At 43.2% G+C, this 17,313-nt stretch overlaps 1 protein-coding gene across 8 annotated transcripts in view; it reads left to right on the top strand.

The window, feature by feature from the left end:
- Positions 1-17,313, top strand: part of CNOT1 (CCR4-NOT transcription complex subunit 1) — a 110,318-nt gene that overhangs the window by 65,982 nt on the left and 27,023 nt on the right. For 4 of the 8 annotated variants that reach the window (XM_060787831.2, XM_060787828.2, XM_060787829.2 and 1 more), the window contains exons 27-39: positions 2,042-2,152; positions 2,281-2,358; positions 4,099-4,276; positions 6,699-6,829; positions 6,924-7,220; positions 7,507-7,647; positions 7,739-7,843; positions 7,981-8,100; positions 10,213-10,404; positions 10,603-10,745; positions 11,849-11,957; positions 12,046-12,215; positions 15,830-16,082. In XM_060787831.2, coding sequence (XP_060643814.1) covers positions 2,042-2,152; positions 2,281-2,358; positions 4,099-4,276; positions 6,699-6,829; positions 6,924-7,220; positions 7,507-7,647; positions 7,739-7,843; positions 7,981-8,100; positions 10,213-10,404; positions 10,603-10,745; positions 11,849-11,957; positions 12,046-12,215; positions 15,830-16,082 — 2,028 coding nt within the window. The remainder of the gene's footprint in view (positions 1-2,041; positions 2,153-2,280; positions 2,359-4,098; positions 4,277-6,698; positions 6,830-6,923; positions 7,221-7,506; positions 7,648-7,738; positions 7,844-7,980; positions 8,101-10,212; positions 10,405-10,602; positions 10,746-11,848; positions 11,958-12,045; positions 12,216-15,829; positions 16,083-17,313) is intronic. The other 4 variants (XM_060787835.2, XM_060787833.2, XM_060787834.2 and 1 more) reach the window with 1 other exon arrangement.

The following is a 17,313-nucleotide window of genomic DNA, read 5'->3' as shown; positions in this document are numbered from 1 at the left end:
GATCCCCACTGGGACCCCCTTGACTGGCTTGTGCCAGAGTCTTTGCAGTTTGATCTTTAAGTCCTCATATTGTGTCAGCTTTTCCAATTTTTTTCTCGTCAATTCTTCTTTTTTCGTCATATTATTATTATTATGACTGATCACTTTGGCTAAGTACAAGCCCATATTACACACGGGAAGGCCAACCGGGAGGGTGGGATGATGATGATCTCTTCCAACTCTTTGATTCTATGATTCTATGATTCTATGATGATGATGATGATTATTATTATTATTATTTATGTATTTATTTATTTACAACATTGATATGCCGCCCTTCTTACCCCAAAGGGGACTCAGAGCGGCTTACAAGATAGATAGATAGATAGATAGATAGATAGATGTACATGCAATATATTATATTATTAGCATAGTACAATATCAGTATTATATATTACTATATTGTACTATACCATTATATTGTAATATTATTAGTAATATTACATGTAATAATATGAAATATATAATTATAATATATTATTAGTAGTAATATATTGTATTACATTACAATATTATAAATATTATGTGCATATACAATATATTAAATTGCATTATTAATATATTATTATTTTACTGACATAAAAGCACAGTATGTCACAGCAAACAAGATCTATGTGCTGGATTTCGTATCACAAAATCACAAGTCAAACACGTCCCACACGTCTAGGACTGTGTGATAAATAGACAATTGGGAATAATACATTATTAGTAGTATTATATTGTATTACATTACAATATTATACATATTATATGCATATACAATATATGATATTGCATTATTATTATTATTATTATTATTATTATTATTATTATTGCTGGGCATGTTTGTACTCAGTGAGGCTGGCCAGGAGGTTGTTGTTTATGTTTGTTTATTATTATTATTATTATTATTATTATTATTATTATTATTATTATAATTATTGCTGGGCATGTTTGTACTCAGTGAGGTGGCCAGGAGGTTATTGTTTATGTTTATTATTAATATTATTATTTTTATTATTTACTATCTTGGGCCCTCTTGTGGTGCAGCGGGTTAAACCGCTGAGCTGCTGAACTTGCAGACCAATAGGTCAATTCAAATCCGGGGAACAGGGTGAGCTGTTCACTCCAGCTTCTGCCAACCTAGCAGTTCGAAAACATGCAAGTGTGAGTAGAAGAATAGGTACTTACTTAGGCAATCCCTTGTTGGCCGAGTAGTATAGTCTTCCAGGAGCAATATTCCGGTGGGTCTGTAGGTGACTGTGGAGCCCTATTCTTGACCTGCATCTTCTCCCGCAGTGAGGGCATTGGTTTCCAAGTGGAAGGTGTTCCCGGTCGGGGTTGGCTTGACGCACCTTCCTCTTGGCACGCTTCTCCCTTTCACCCTCCATTCGTGCCTCTTCAAATTCTGCAGCACTGCTGGTCACAGCTGACCTCCAGCTGGAGCGCTCAAGGGCCAGGGCTTCCCAGTTCTCAGTGTCTATGCCAGAATTTTTAAGATTGGCTTTGAGCCCATCTTTCAATCTCTTTTCCTGCCCACTAACATTCCGTTTTCCGTTCTTGAGAGGAATAGGCATGGTAACAGCGCTCCCATGGTAACAGTGCTCCATGCAGTCATGCCGGCCACATAACCTTGGAGGTGTCTATGGACAATGCTGGCTCTTCAGCTTAGAACTGGAGTAGATCAATAGGTACCGCTACGGCACGATGGTAAGAGCGCTCCATGCATACATGCTGGCCACATCACCTTGGAGGTGTCTATGGGCAACGCTGGCTCTTCAGCTTAGAAATGGAGATGAGCCCCAGAGTCGGACACAACCGGACTTCACGTCAAGGGGAAACCTTTACCTTTTTATTTGCTGTCTGTATATCCCACCTTTCTCTCCATGGGAACGCAAGGCAGGTGGGAGCACCTTTTTGGGCACGTGGTGTCCACGTTGTAGATAAAGTGAGCGAAACTGAGAGAGGAACAGCTGAATGTGAATGGTGCTTTTGCCCATGCCTCACGTTGCTTTGGTTTCAGGATCTGGACGTGAAGTCCCTGCTGCTGGAGGCCTACATTAAGGGGCAGCAGGAGCTGCTCTACGTCGTGCCATTTGTTGCCAAAGTCTTGGAATCCAGCGTCAGGAGCGTGGTAAGTCTGGTGGGAGCCGAGCAGAGTGGCCCCGAAGCTCAATAGTAAACGTCCCTTACTTGTAACAGCCCCTGAAATCCCTCATGAGATGGTCAACTGCCTCCTTCTGCTCTTGGTTCCTTCTGCAGGTTTTCAGGCCCCCAAACCCTTGGACCATGGCGATCATGAATGTATTGGCCGAGCTGCACCAGGAGCATGATTTAAAAGTAAGCGGTGCTTCACCTCTTGGGGATCCCCATCACTTCCTGTTTGATAATGAACATCATGGAGTGGATTTGGTTGTTGGAAGGCTTGTTTATCTATTGACAGTATTTCTATTCCACCCTTCTCACCCTGCAAGGGACTCAGGGCGGATTACAATGCACATATACATGGCAAACAATCAATACCATTTACACATACAACACGTGAGCTTTTACGTTGAGGCTTTTGTATTACAGGCTTGAGACACTCTTGGAGTAAATAAAGTAACAAAGTTTATTTATAGCTTCTGGCTCCAACGCCTATGGTTACACTTGTTTGTTCTGTTACAGTCTTGAGTCTTACATTCAATATCATTCACTTATTTAACTTTCCTATCAAACTTCAACTGTTTCACATCAACAGCTGTGTTACTTTTTCGTACACTCTTGACAGAACTATATTCCACCTTAAACCACACTGGCACTTCTTTATTTTCCTTAAAACTTTATTTATTTATTTACTTTGCTTCTATACCGCTGTTCTCAGCCCGAAGGCGACTCACAGCGGTTCACAACAATATAGACAGACACAGAAGCAATTTAGCATTCCAGCTTCATGAGGCTATGCTTGGTTCCAGCCACCGGGGGAGCTGCTGCTTCACCGTCCACTTGTGACACCGGGTTCTTTGATGGAGTACTTCCTCATTCTTCTGCATGCTGCTGAAAGTTTTTATCGCGTTGTAAATTAGTTTATTTATTTATTTACATTTATATGCCGCCCTTCTCACCCCGAAGGGGACTCAGAGTGGCTGACAAGATATATATATATACACACAATGTATTATATGATTAGCATAGTACAATATCAGTATTATGTATTACTATATTGTACTGTACCATTATATTATAATATTATTATGTAATATAAATATATAATCATAATATATTATTATTATTAGTAGTAGTATTATATTGCATTACATTATAATATTATAAATATTATATGTATATACAATATATTATATTTTATTACATTATATTATTAGAATAGCACAGGAGACATCAATTTATTTATTTATTTATAGTATTATATGATATTATAATTATATATTTATATTATATGTAATATTACTAATAATATGACCATTTAATAGTACAGGGTTAGTCAAAATGAATAGGCCAATTAATACTATTAATACTATTCTTATTGGCCTATTCATTTTGACTAACCCTGTATATTGTAATATTATTTGTAACATTACATGTAATATAAATATGTAATTATAATGTATTATTAGTATTATATATTATTACATTATAATATTATAAATATTATATGTCTATGCAATATATTATATTACATTACATTATATTATATTATGATTAAATTAGCCTCCCCGCCTAAAACGGGACTTAAATTTCCTACTTGACAGATTCAATTTGTCTTTCCGGCTGGATAGGTCAACAGCAAGGTAGACTATTAATGGTCGGGAGCTCTCTCCAACCTGGGCAGGCTTCAAGCTCATGATCTCAGTCAGTAGTGATTTAATGCTAGCTGGCTACTAACTAGCTGCACTGCAGCCAAGTTAGTGAAATTGCTTAAACACCGATCTTGCTCCCATTTGCTCCAATATTTACTTTTTGCATTTGTAATGTTTTGATTTGGGATTTGGGTGGAAGATCGACAGAAGGGAGAGCATATTGCTGTGGGTTAGATTGAGATCGGTATGTTATTAATGCCTGAACCGATTGACTGTTGTGCAGCTGAACCTGAAGTTTGAGATCGAAGTGCTCTGCAAGAACCTGGCCCTCGACATCAACGAACTGAAGCCGGGGAACCTCCTGAAAGACAAGGACCGCTTGAAGGCCCTCGAGGAGCAGCTCTCGGCCCCAAAGAAGGACGTCAAGCAGCCCGAAGAGTTGCCGCCCATCGTCACCACGAGTAAGCGGCGTAGCGTCCCTTCGGTTTAGGCCTCTGTGTGCCTAAACTGACTCAGAACAGTGTTTGTTTTAATGTGACAATATTTAGAATTCTGAATTTTTATTTAGAGCAGGCCTGTTAGGAATTGTGGGAGTTGAAGTCCAAAACACCTGGATGGAGGACCAAAGTTTGCCCAGCCTTACTTTGGAGTCCTCAATATCCACACTTTTCAGCTACCAACATTTCTTACACCAGGCTGCTAAAGTGTTACACTTCTTAGACATACATACATACATACATACATATATTTTATTTTTATATTTCTGTATTTATTTATTTATTTATTTATCTATCTATTATATTTATCTTAATATATAAAAAGCTTCTGGGCGTCGTGAGAAGCCTAAAAACAAACAAACTATGGAGCCAACTGACATCACATTTGGCCTCCAAACTTCTCATACCGCAGGGTATGACCAACAATTATAAACAAACCCAAAACTGTGAAAATAGATTCAAAATTTGCATGTGCAAAGCTAGCCCCGCTCCTCTCTTCTGCGAGAGGGGGAAACAAACAGCCATCCGCCTTTTCCATCGATCAGGCAAGGAAGGCAAGAGAGAAAGGGAAGGGGGTGAGGGAGAGAGGAGGAGCCATGCCAGGAGGAGGCTGCATAGGCCTCCAAAGAGACACAGAGTTCAGTAACACATCTCATACTCCAGGCCTGGGCCTACTTGGGCCCTCTTAACAGCCATGCCGTTCTGGCTGTTGGGAATTGTGGGAACTGAAGTCCAAAATGTCTGGAGGGCCCAAGAAAGCCTAGGCTTACACACATATACAAATAACACACACATCTACATATGTACACAAAGACATATCCACTCAAATATACATATGCACATAAATACACACACACACATATATACACACACACACACCTACATAACACATATACACATGCACACACATATGCACATACATAAACATACACACACACACACACATATATATACACACACACACACACACACACACATGCAAACCACACATATACACATGCCTGGAGGGCCCAGATAAGCCCAGGCCTACACACATATACAAACAACACACACAACCACATATGTATACAAACATATATCCACTCATATATACATATGCACATAAATACATATATATATATACACACACACACACACACACACACACAAACCACACAGATATACATATACACATGCCTGGAGGGCCCAAGTAAGCCTAGGCTTACACACATATACAAACAACACACACATCCACATATGTACACAAAGACATATCCACTCAAATATACATATGCACATAAATATATATACACACACACACATAACACATATACACATGCACACACACACACACACATATATATATATACACACACATACATGCAAACCACACATATATACATATACACATGCCTGGAGGTCCCAAATAAGCCCAGGCCTACACACATATACAAATAACACACACATCCACATATGTACACAAAGACATATCCACTCAAATATATATATATATGCACATAAATATATATATATATATACACACACACACCTACATAACACATACACATGAACACACATATGCACATACATACACACACACACACACATATATATATACACACACACACACACACACATGCAAACCACACATATATACACATGCCTGGAGGGCCCAGATAAACCCAGGCCTACACACATATACAAACAACACACACAGCCACATATGTACACAAACACATATCCACTCATATATACATATGCACATAAATACATATATATATATATATATATACATACATAACACATATATACATGCACACACAAATGCACATACATAAACATATATACACACACATATATATACACACACATGCAAACCACACATATATACATATACACATGCCTGGAGGGCCCAAGTAAGCCCAGGCCTACACACATATACAAACAACATGCACATCCACATATGTACACAAACACATATCCACTCATATATACATATGCACACACATACATAACACATATACACATGCACACACATATGCACATACATAAACACACACACACACACACACGTGCAAACTGCACATATATTCATATACACATGCAAACATATATACACACATATATACACATATACATGTACACATACATTGCCTACCTCCATAACCCTTGAAAAGCCTTGCACCTTAAAAGCCTGGCTTCTTCCTGCCTACAGGAAACCTTTGTGGGGAGGTGTTTGCTAGCCCAGATTGTTTCATGTTTGGGATTCCTGATTTTTTGAGGCCACAACAACGCATGGCCAGGGTACAGCTAGTATATTTATATAAATTCTGTATATTGTGTGAGTTTCTTGTGTGTGAGAGAGCGATGCTCACAACTATTCTGCTGTTGCTCTTGTTCTGCCCAGCGACTTCCACCACTCCGGCCACCAGCACCACTTGCACGGCCACGGTTCCTCCTCAGCCGCAGTACAGCTACCACGACATCAACGTCTACTCCTTGGGAGGCCTTGCGCCGCACATTACTCTCAATCCAACTGTGAGTGCTGGGAAAGGCGGCCCCTTGTAGCTTGGGTCCGGACTGGTTTGTTTCCGTGCTGCATCCCATGTTGACGGACCCTTCCTTTGTGTAGATTCCGCTCTTCCAGACCCACCCGCAGCTAAAGCAGTGCGTGCGGCAGGCCATTGAGCGGGCGGTGCAGGAGCTCGTCCACCCCGTGGTGGACCGCTCCATCAAGATCGCCATGACCACCTGTGAGCAGATCGTGCGCAAGGACTTCGCCCTGGACTCGGAGGAGTCCCGCATGCGGGTGGCGGCCCACCACATGATGCGCAACCTGACGGCCGGCATGGCCATGATCACCTGCAGGGAGCCCTTGCTCATGAGCATCGCCACCAACCTCAAGAACAGCTTCGCCACCGCCCTGCGGGTAAGGAACGCGCTTGGCGGTGCTGCCTTTTGCTCTTCCATTTTGAATCTTTATGTTCTGCTTAAATCAGTGGTTGCTGCATTAAGGCCTCGAAAGGCATGAGTTTGAAGCCAGCCTGGGTCGGAGTAAGTTCCCAATCATGAATAGTTTAGCTTACTGTTGACCTATGTAGCCCAAAAGACAAGTTTAAGCTGTCAGTTGCCCCGTGCTATATCCATGCCAGGGGGGTTTTCTATAAAAGAAGAGAGACGGGGACCATCCAAAACGGGCTCCCTTTTCCCCACAGGCAGCTTCCCCGCAGCAGCGGGAGATGATGGAGCAGGCGGCCGCCCAGCTGGCTCAGGACAATTGCGAACTGGCCTGTTGCTTCATCCAGAAGACGGCGGTGGAGAAGGCCGGCCCCGAAATGGACAAGAGGCTGGCCACGGTGAGTAGGCCACTCCTGTTTTTGCCCCCCAAGTACCGTGTTTGCCCCCCAAGCCACTCACCGTTGCCTCCTTGGCTCTTCTTTGTGGCAGGAATTTGAGCTCAGGAAACATGCGCGGCAAGAGGGCCGTCGGTACTGCGACCCGGTGGTGTTGACCTACCAAGCAGAACGCATGCCGGAACAGATCAGGTTAAAGGTGAGGAAAATAGGGGGGTGCTGCCCTCCTTGCAATGCCACCATGGCTGGGGCCTTCCACAGGTCAGACCAGACATGTGCCCAGCGCCAGCGAAAGCTCCTTGTTTTGCTGACATTCCGTCATACGTCGCTTTTCAGGTCGGTGGTGTGGACCCAAAGCAGTTGGCTGTATATGAAGAATTTGCACGCAATGTCCCGGGTTTCCTACCGACCAACGATTCAACGCAACCCACAGGCATCCTGGCCCAGCCGATGAAGGTAGGAATCCCCGGGAAAACGTGGGAGCCACTTGCGGGTCGCGAGGCTTCATTAGAACATAACTGGAGGGTTTCTGGACTTGCTGGCTAGGTTGGACTTGTTGATGCACCTTCGGGGGAGATTAAGCGGGGTGATGATGATGATAATAATAATAATAATAGTAATAATAATAATAATGGAATGACTAGACAATGGAACTGGACAATGATGTTGGTTTTATTGTTTTTGTTATGGTTTTATATTATTTTTAATGTTTTGATTTGCACGTTGATATTATGTGTACTGACTTGTTGTAAACCGGCTTGAGTCGCCGGTAGGCTGAGAAAGGTGGTATACAAATATAGTAAATGAATAAATAATAAAGAAGTAATACTTAGTTTCCCATCGTGGTCCCTGTGAATCGCACATATGGTAATTTCTGCGCCTGCGCAGACAGCTTTGGAACCTTCTAGAGAGCTTATCAAACATTTCTGGCAGTTAGCCCCGCCCACTCTCCCCTTATGAGTATATATAGCCAGCGGGAGGGGCTACTGCCTCCAGTTCCCTTCATCCGCCGCTTTAGCAGCAGCTCTTGAACCTTCGTTCCTGACTAGCTTTTATTGGACAGCCTTCTTTCGTACCTGACTGTGGACTGCCTAAGTATCTCTTATTGTGAAGTTGTTTTTATAATGTCGGCCACTACGTCACTCAAAAGTTGTGCTAACTGCCCAAATAACTATCCCAATAACGATGGCCATTTTTATGCCTCGGAGAGGGGCATCTATCACAGTCTTGTTCTGTGTGTAAGGCATTTACTCCTCAAATGAGGCAGAATCGCGAGTCTAGGCTCGAAGCCACGCTCTATCAAAGAGCCCTTTTTCCGTCAGGCCCTCTGAAGCGCTAGCTGGCATCTTCTTTTCCTTGTGGGGACAATAACTTACCTTTTTCGCCTTCTGAGAGTTAAGCGGCAGCGCCACAAAAGGAAAAGCCTAAAAAGACCAAGGTGAAAAACCGCAAGAATGGCTGTGAAAATTGTTAGATTTATTAGGTAATAATTAGAATTAGGTATAAGGTATAGAATAAACAATCTGATAAGAATAATAAAAATAAATCTTTAATGGTGAATAGCAGGGAGAAAGACAAGAACATTGGATATTACAAGAAGACATGAGAAACACTCTTAAAGGTTTTTTGGACTGTCTGGCCATGTTCCAGAAGCATTCTCTCCTGACGTTTCGCCTGCATCTATGGCAGGCATCCTCAGAGGTTGTGAGGTCTGTTGGAAACTAGGAAAATGGGTTTATATATCTGTGGAAAGTCACAACATCTGAGAATGCCTGCCACAGATGCATGCAAAACGTCAGGAAAGAATGCTTCTAGAACATGGCCATACAGCCCGAAAAACCTACAACAACCCAGTATTCCGGCCATGAAAGCCTTTGACAAAACACTCTTGAAGTTAGAGGATGATATTTCTCCTCTCTTTGCTATAGAGCAGTGGTTCTCAACTGTGGGTCCCCACGTGTTTTGGACTACTACTCCCAGAAATCCCAGTCAGTTTACCAGCTGTTAGGATTTCTGGGAGTTGAAGACCAAAACATCTGGGGACCCACAGGTCGAGAGTCACTACTCTAGTGGATATATAGAATTTTAAAAAAATATTTTGGGGAATGTGTGTAATTGTAACTGAAGAAATTGCAGTAAAGTCAGAATGCAGGAAATTATTACAGCAGCAAGAAATTTAAAATTGAATAAGGCCCCAGGACCAGATGGTTATACGGCAATATTCTCCAAGACATTCTGAGATGAATTAGCTCCATATTTGTATAAAATAATGCATTTAATTGTAAAGAAATTGCCAGAATCATGGAAGGAAGCAACAATAACATTAATTCCAAAAGAATACAGAGACATTACAGTGGGTCAAGCTTTTAATGCTTATGTCTGTTTTCAGTATGACTTGCTCTTCCTCCCCTCCTTGGGCAAAGTGGCAGTTTCATTGGGAAGTGCTTTCATAGTAATGTTGACAAAGGAAAGAAACGTGGGGGGGGGGGGGGGGTTGTGCAAAGCCTTCCCGTGTGTCCGCACTGACCTGCGGTTGTTGTGTTGTGCCTCCTCCCTTCCTCCCGCCAGCAAGCCTGGGCGACGGACGACGTGGCGCAGATCTACGACAAGTGCATGACGGAGCTGGAGCAGCACCTGCAGTCCATCCCGCACACGCTGGCCATGAACCCCCAGACACAGGCCCTGCGCAGCCTCCTGGAGGCCGTGGTGGTGGCGCGCAACTCCCGGGACGCCATCGCCGCCCTCGGGCTGCTCCAAAAGGTGGGTGGGCAAACACGAGAGCTTCCACCAACAGGAGCGGGTCACTCTTGCAGAGCAGAGGTCCCCCTGGAAACATGCTGCCCCTGTATGCTGCATTTTCCTGATTGTGGTGTATTTTAGACAAGGGTGTATGTCATAGTAACCAAGAGCAAATGTAAACAGTGAGAGAATTGGATGTTTTTGCTTGGTTTCCTGCAGGCTGTGGAAGGCTTGCTGGATGCCACCAGCGGTGCCGATGCCGACCTGCTCCTGCGCTACCGCGAGTGCCACTTGCTGGTGCTGAAGGCCTTGCAGGACGGGCGCGCTTATGGCTCTCCGTGGTGCAACAAACAGATCACAAGGTGAGTGGTGGTGGGCAAAGGCTGCCGTGTTAAGGGATGCCAAGGCTTTGCTTTGAAATGTTTTCCCTTTGTTTTCACTCTGATAGTCTTGTAATATGATGAGCCGCTTTGAGTCTCCCTGTGGAGAGAAAAAGCGAGGTAGAAACAAACATAATAATAATAATAATAATAATAAACAGGAAAAACTCAGCCGTTATCAGGACCTCAAAATCGAACTGCAAAGGCTCTGGCGTAAACCAGTCCAGATAGTCCCAGTGGTCATTGGCACACTGGGTGCCGTGCCAAAAGATCTCAGCCGACATTTGGAAACAATAAACATGGACAAAATCACGACCTGCCAACTGCCAAAGGCTACCTGACTTGGATCTGCACGCATCATTCGAAAATACATCACACAGTCCTAGACACTTGGGAAGTGTTCGACTTGTGATTCCTCTTCGTGGAGCCTGTGAAATTCGCACATAAGGGTTTTGTTCTGCGCATGCGCAGTTGTTCGGAACCTTCTAGAATCTTGTAAAAGAAACAATTTGGTGAAGGCCCCGCCCACTCTCCCCAATACTATAAATGCCCCTGGCAGGGACTGCACCTTAATTCCTTTTTCCGCGCTCAGCAGTTAGGAACCCCTCTAGTCTCGTCGCGATCCTTTTCTAAATTCCTGGACTTTCTCGTTTTGACCTCGGCCTGTTTCTCTGTAGCTGCTGAGGCTACGGAACTAAGGCGCAGTCCCCACCAGGATCCTTAATAGTATTGGGGAGAGTGGGCGGGGCCTTCGCCAAATTGTTTCTTTTACAAGATTCTAGAAGGTTCCGAACAACTCCGCATGCGCAGAACAAAATCCTTATGTGCGAATTTCACAGACTACCAATCGAGGAAACAGTTACTTACCTGTAACTTGCATTTTTGTGATACGAAATCCAGCATATAGATCTCATTTGCTGTGATATACTGTGATTTTGTGTCAGTGAAATAATAATAATAATAATAATAATAATGGCTGACAAACAAGGCAGGCAGCTGACCCTTCTGCCCTAAATCTCAGTGCTTTGGATACAGAGACTGCAACAAAACTAAATTGCCCTGACAAGGATGGCTCTGTCTTCCAGGTGCCTGATTGAGTGTCGAGACGAGTATAAATACAACGTGGAGGCCGTGGAGCTTCTGATCCGCAACCACCTGGTGAACATGCAGCAGTACGACCTTCACCTGGCTCAGGTGAGTCGCTTGTGCCGGCTGCGTCCCTTGCGTGATGATGTTGTGTAACGGCCAGTCACTCACTTTGCCCCCTTCTTTCCCCGGACAGTCGATGGAGAACGGCCTGAACTACATGGCCGTGGCCTTTGCCATGCAGCTGGTGAAGATCCTGCTGGTGGACGAGAGGACGGTGGCCCACATCACCGAGGCTGACCTCTTCCACACCATCGAGACCCTGATGCGGATTAACGCTCACTCCAGAGGGAACGCTCCAGAGGGGTAAGGCTTCAGGGCCAATGGGGGCCTCCGATGCCAATAGTAATAACAATAATAATAATAATAATAATAATAATAATAATATTCTTTTACCCCGCCACCATCTCCCCGAAGGGACTCAGGGCAAGTGACATATGGATTATATTATATTATGCATAATTTTACATAATTAATAACTGCTGTACTCTCATGGCCCACTGTAAATAATAATAATAATAATAATAATAATAACAAAAGGATCCCCAAATAATCTAACACCAAATATCAATGTTTTCCCCTCGTGACCACCTGTGATTTGCACCTATGGTAATTCTGCACGCGCGCGCAGGCAGCATCGAACATTCTCGAGACTCCAAAGAACCGTTAGCCTAGCCATGCCCACCTCCGACCACATAAATAGCCCTCAATGAGGCTAACGGTCAGTTCTTTAAACCGCCGCTAAGATCAGGCAGCTGGATACTTGAGACTCGTTACTTTCAATATCATACAACGATCTACGCAGTAGAGCCTAATTGTGAGATCTCCAATTTAGATAATGTCTCACACCACGGGCTTTAAGCGTTGTACGGCATGCAATGCGAATTTTCCAGACAATGATGCACACTCGCTCTGCATCGTATGTCTTGGAGAGGGGCATATGCTCCAACAATGCAATATATGCCAACTCTTCACTCCTCAAACGAGGAAGAAGAGAGAGATTCGCCTTAAAGCCGCTCTTTATGAGAGGGCGCTTCTTCCTCCAATGCCCATGAAGCGGCAAAAAAAGCTGCCACCAACCCAAGATGTCTTAGGATTTTTAAAATGGGTTTCTGAGGGAAACCTTTCCCACTTCTGCCCACACAGCTTTTTCCCTGGCTCCCAAAATGACTGTTTGGATAAGAGACCTTTCTGTGGTATCAGGAGGTTAAAGTGACTGGCATTATCACAAAGGATTGCTGATAGATTGAGGAACGATAGAGACTTATTGAAAGTTAAATAGAAAAAGATTTATTTATAGAAAACAGACAACTAACTTCTTCAGAGAGGCACAAAACGCTTGACTTGTTACAAAAGTACTTCACCTTGATGATTGCTTGAAATAAGTTCCTTCACTTAGTTACACACAGAGCAAATCAAACAGATCTAGCTGCTGGTTACAAAAATCCCTCACTCTACTTCAGAGAAATAGTAATGAGTTTCTGACTAACCTATCCTAGGTAGTCCCCTGATTCATTGGCTAACTCTCCCCAGAGTTCTTTCTGCTAACTAACTCAGTCTAGAGAGCTAGTCCCTTGTGCTATCTCCCACAAGAAATCAGGTTGCTGCTTGACCTTTCCTGTCAGCTAATCAGCCCTGCTTTACACAGACGCTCTCTCCCTGAAAACCTAGTTTCAAAAAACACTTCTTTCCTTACCAGCTCCCAGTTCCCAACTCCCAGAAGCTGAAAATCTTTTCCCTCCTAAGACTTGGCTCCTCCCATCTGCTCTAGCCAATCCCAGGAGACCTCAAACTCCTCCCAATTTCTATCTATCCCCACTCAAGATAGCTGTTTCCCTGGCTTACACTCTCAAAATGGAGATCTGCCATACTGTTACCCAGGCTTCTTTTCCAGGCTGCTAGGTAAGATTCACTACACCCACCCACCCAAGTGGCACACGACCAGCAGGCATAACATTAATTCAGGAAGATTAAAATGCTTCTTGATCATTCTGCCTGCCTTCTACTCCATGGAGAAAGGACACGCCGTTTCTTGCATCCAACCCTTTTGTTTACACGGAGTCATATGCTCTTGTGGTGGAAATACAGGTGTAGCATTTGCTCCTCCTCTCCTTACATCCTTTGGGATTAAGTTTCTGCTTCTGACAGTGATGGAACTTTTGGTTAGACTCAGCAGCCATCGCATAAGAGAGATCCGCCTCAGCCAACAAACCTTGCTCACAAGGCCTCATTCACTAATATATTGCAATTTTTATTGTTAATTTTGTTTATTTGTGCTTGGCTTATCTTTGTTTGTTTTATATTGATTGGATGTGTTATTATTTGATTATTTGACCAGCCATCCCCTGCCACATGTTGCTGTGGCCCAGTCTGTGTATATGTGTTTTGTGTGTGTATATATGTGGTTTTGCGCATGCACTGTAGCATCTTTTTGCTTTTTTTGGCCCTTTAAGTCCCTTCTTTTAGGTGTTTTTATAAGTGGTGGTCACTCGTTGGCCTGAGAGGTGTCTTGTGTCCAAATTTGGTGTCAATTCGTCCAGTGGTTTTTGAGTTATGTTAATCCCACAAACAAACATTACATTTTTATTTATATAGATTTCCTAGCTCTCCCCTGCCACATGTTGCTGTGGCCAGTCTGTGTATATGTGTTTTGTGTGGCTTTGTGCATGCGCTGTAGTGTCCTTTTGCTTTTTTGAGCCCTTTAAGTCCCTTCTGTTGTGTTTTTCAGTGTTTTTGTGAGTGATGGTCACTAGTTGGCCTATTAAGTGTCTTGTGTCCAAATGTGGTGTCAATTCATCCAGTGGTTTTTGGGTTATGTTAATCCCACAAACAAACATGACATTTTTATTTATATAGATTTACTAGCTCTCCCCTGCCACGTGTTGCTGTGGCCCAGTCTGTGTATATGTATTTTTATTGCATTGCATTTTTATTTATATAGATTACTAGTATTTGCCCTAAATATGATGATAATATACGGACAAAATATAGGAATTCCATTTTTCCCATAGTGTTCTCACTAGCAAGTGTGTTGTCAAAACCTCAGCCCTCCTTCCAGGTGTTTTGGGCATTGGAATTATGGGAGTTGAAGTCCAAAACACTGGGAGGGAGGGCCGAAGTTGGGCCAGGCCTGGTCTAATTGGAAGGAAAAAGAAACTATAGGGCAGTGGTTCTCAACCTTCCTAATGCCGCGACCCCTTAGTACAGTTCCTCTCATTGTGGTGACCCCCAACCATAACGTTTTCATTGCTACTTCGTAACTGTAACTTTACTACTGTTATGAATCGTAATGTAAATATCTGATATGCAGATATTTTCAAATCCCAAATACCCAATATGCCCAAATTTGAATACTCATGGGGTTGGGGGGGATTGATTTTGTCATTTAGTAGCTGTAGTGACTGGGATTTATAGTTTACCTACAACCAAAGAGCATTCTGAACACCACCAATGATGAAATTGAACCAAACTTGGCACACAGAACTCCCATGGCCAAGAGAAACTACTGGGAGGATCTGGTGGACATTGACCTTGAATTTTTGGAGTTGTAGTTCACCTACATCCAGAGAGCACTGTGGACTCAAAACAATGATGGATCTGGACCAAACTTGGCATGGATATTCCATATGCCCAAATATGAACACAGATGGAGTTTGGGCGAAATAGACCTTGACATTTGGGAGTCATAGTTCCTGGGATTTATAGTTCACCTACAATCAGAGCATTCTGAACTCCACCAATGATGGACTTGAACCAAACGTGGCACACAGAACCCATGACCAATGGAAAATACTATGTTTTCTGATGGTCTTTGGTGACCCCTCTGACACCTCCTCGCGACCCCCACAGGGGTCCCGACCCCCAGGTTGAGAAACACTCCTATAGGGACTCACCGAGCTCTGTCTCCCGCTCCCTTCCAGGCTCCCGCAACTGATGGAGGTGGTGCGCTCCAACTACGAGGCCATGATCGACCGGGCGCACGGCGGGCCCAACTTCATGATGCACTCGGGCATCTCCCAGGCCTCCGAGTACGACGACCCGCCGGGCCTGCGGGAGAAGGCCGAGTACCTCCTGCGGGAGTGGGTCAACCTCTACCACTCGGCCGCCGCCGGGCGCGACAGCACCAAGGCCTTCTCCGCCTTTGTTGGACAGGTAGAGCTTGGGGAGAGAGAGGTGCTTTTCATTCAACGTCATAACTATGCTGTGTGATGATGCCCTGGCATCCCATTGCCGTGCTGCTGTGTGACATTTGTGCCCCTAACCCTTTCCTTTTCAGGACTCTTGACTCAAGTCTCATGCGCCATCAGATCTAATGCGCATCTCGTTTTCAAAACTTTGAAACAAAACGAAAGCATTTGCTGCTGAATGTAATGTGCAGCGGACAAAATGCACTTTTTGTAATTTGGCCCAAAAAGGTGAATTCCAGTGCTTGTTAATCCTTCTATAAAAACAAAAGTGTTAGAACATCAAAGCTTTTGGCAATGGAAAGGCAAACCACTGTGAGTCGCCTTCGGGCTTGAGATACAGCGGTATACAAGAATAGTAAATAAATAAATAAATAAACCTTGGGGCGCATCTCTGCCGTAGAATGAATCCACTTTAATTGCCTTGACTCAGTGCTAAATATTCATATATTTAATTCTCCTTTCATTGGAAATGTAATCTTGGGAGAATATAATCTAATAAATATGCTCAAAGTTTTGACTAGAAAGCTAAACTGAGTGTTAAGCTTTCTTTTGTTGCGTCACCCCGCAGGGTGACTTGGCCAAATAAACCTATTAAATAATAAATTATTTAATTTTTATTATTAAATAAACCTATTAAATAATAATTATTATTAAATAAACCTATTAAATAATAATAATTATTAAATAAACCTATTAAATAATAATAATTATTAAATAAACAAATAATAATGATAACTTTATTTTTATACCCCGCCTCCATCTTCCCAAAGGGACTTGAGGCAGCTTATAAAGGGATAACCCCAGAAATAGATATTAAAAACAAGCACAGAAAATACAAACAAAAATCAATAAAAACATCATAATTACCGTATCAAGGCTCTGCATCAAATGCTGGATTCGGGCTCATAATTTCTACGTGCAATAATTCCTACATAGAGCCACGAGAAAGTGCGAGAGACATAAGGCTATTTCCTATCTCCTCGCATCTGGTGTCCAATTGGATAGAGACCTTAGAACAGAGGTTCTCAACCTTTCTAACACCGTGACCCCTAATTTTTCTTCGTGGTCTCTGTGAACGCACACTTGTGTAGAGACTGCGCCTGCGCAGGCTCCAACAGAAACTTCTCTAGTTTAAACTTTTCAAGTTTTGGCGGTAACCCCGCCCAGCCCCGGCAGGGCATAAAAGGGCGCCCCGCGCGCAGCCTCGCAATTCCTTT

This window comes from Anolis sagrei, chromosome 8, assembly GCF_037176765.1.
Source record: "Anolis sagrei isolate rAnoSag1 chromosome 8, rAnoSag1.mat, whole genome shotgun sequence".
In the NCBI taxonomy this organism is placed as follows: domain Eukaryota; kingdom Metazoa; phylum Chordata; class Lepidosauria; order Squamata; family Dactyloidae; genus Anolis; species Anolis sagrei.
The sequence above is the reverse complement of the archived record's forward strand: the minus strand, read 5'-3'. Positions and strand labels throughout refer to the sequence as shown.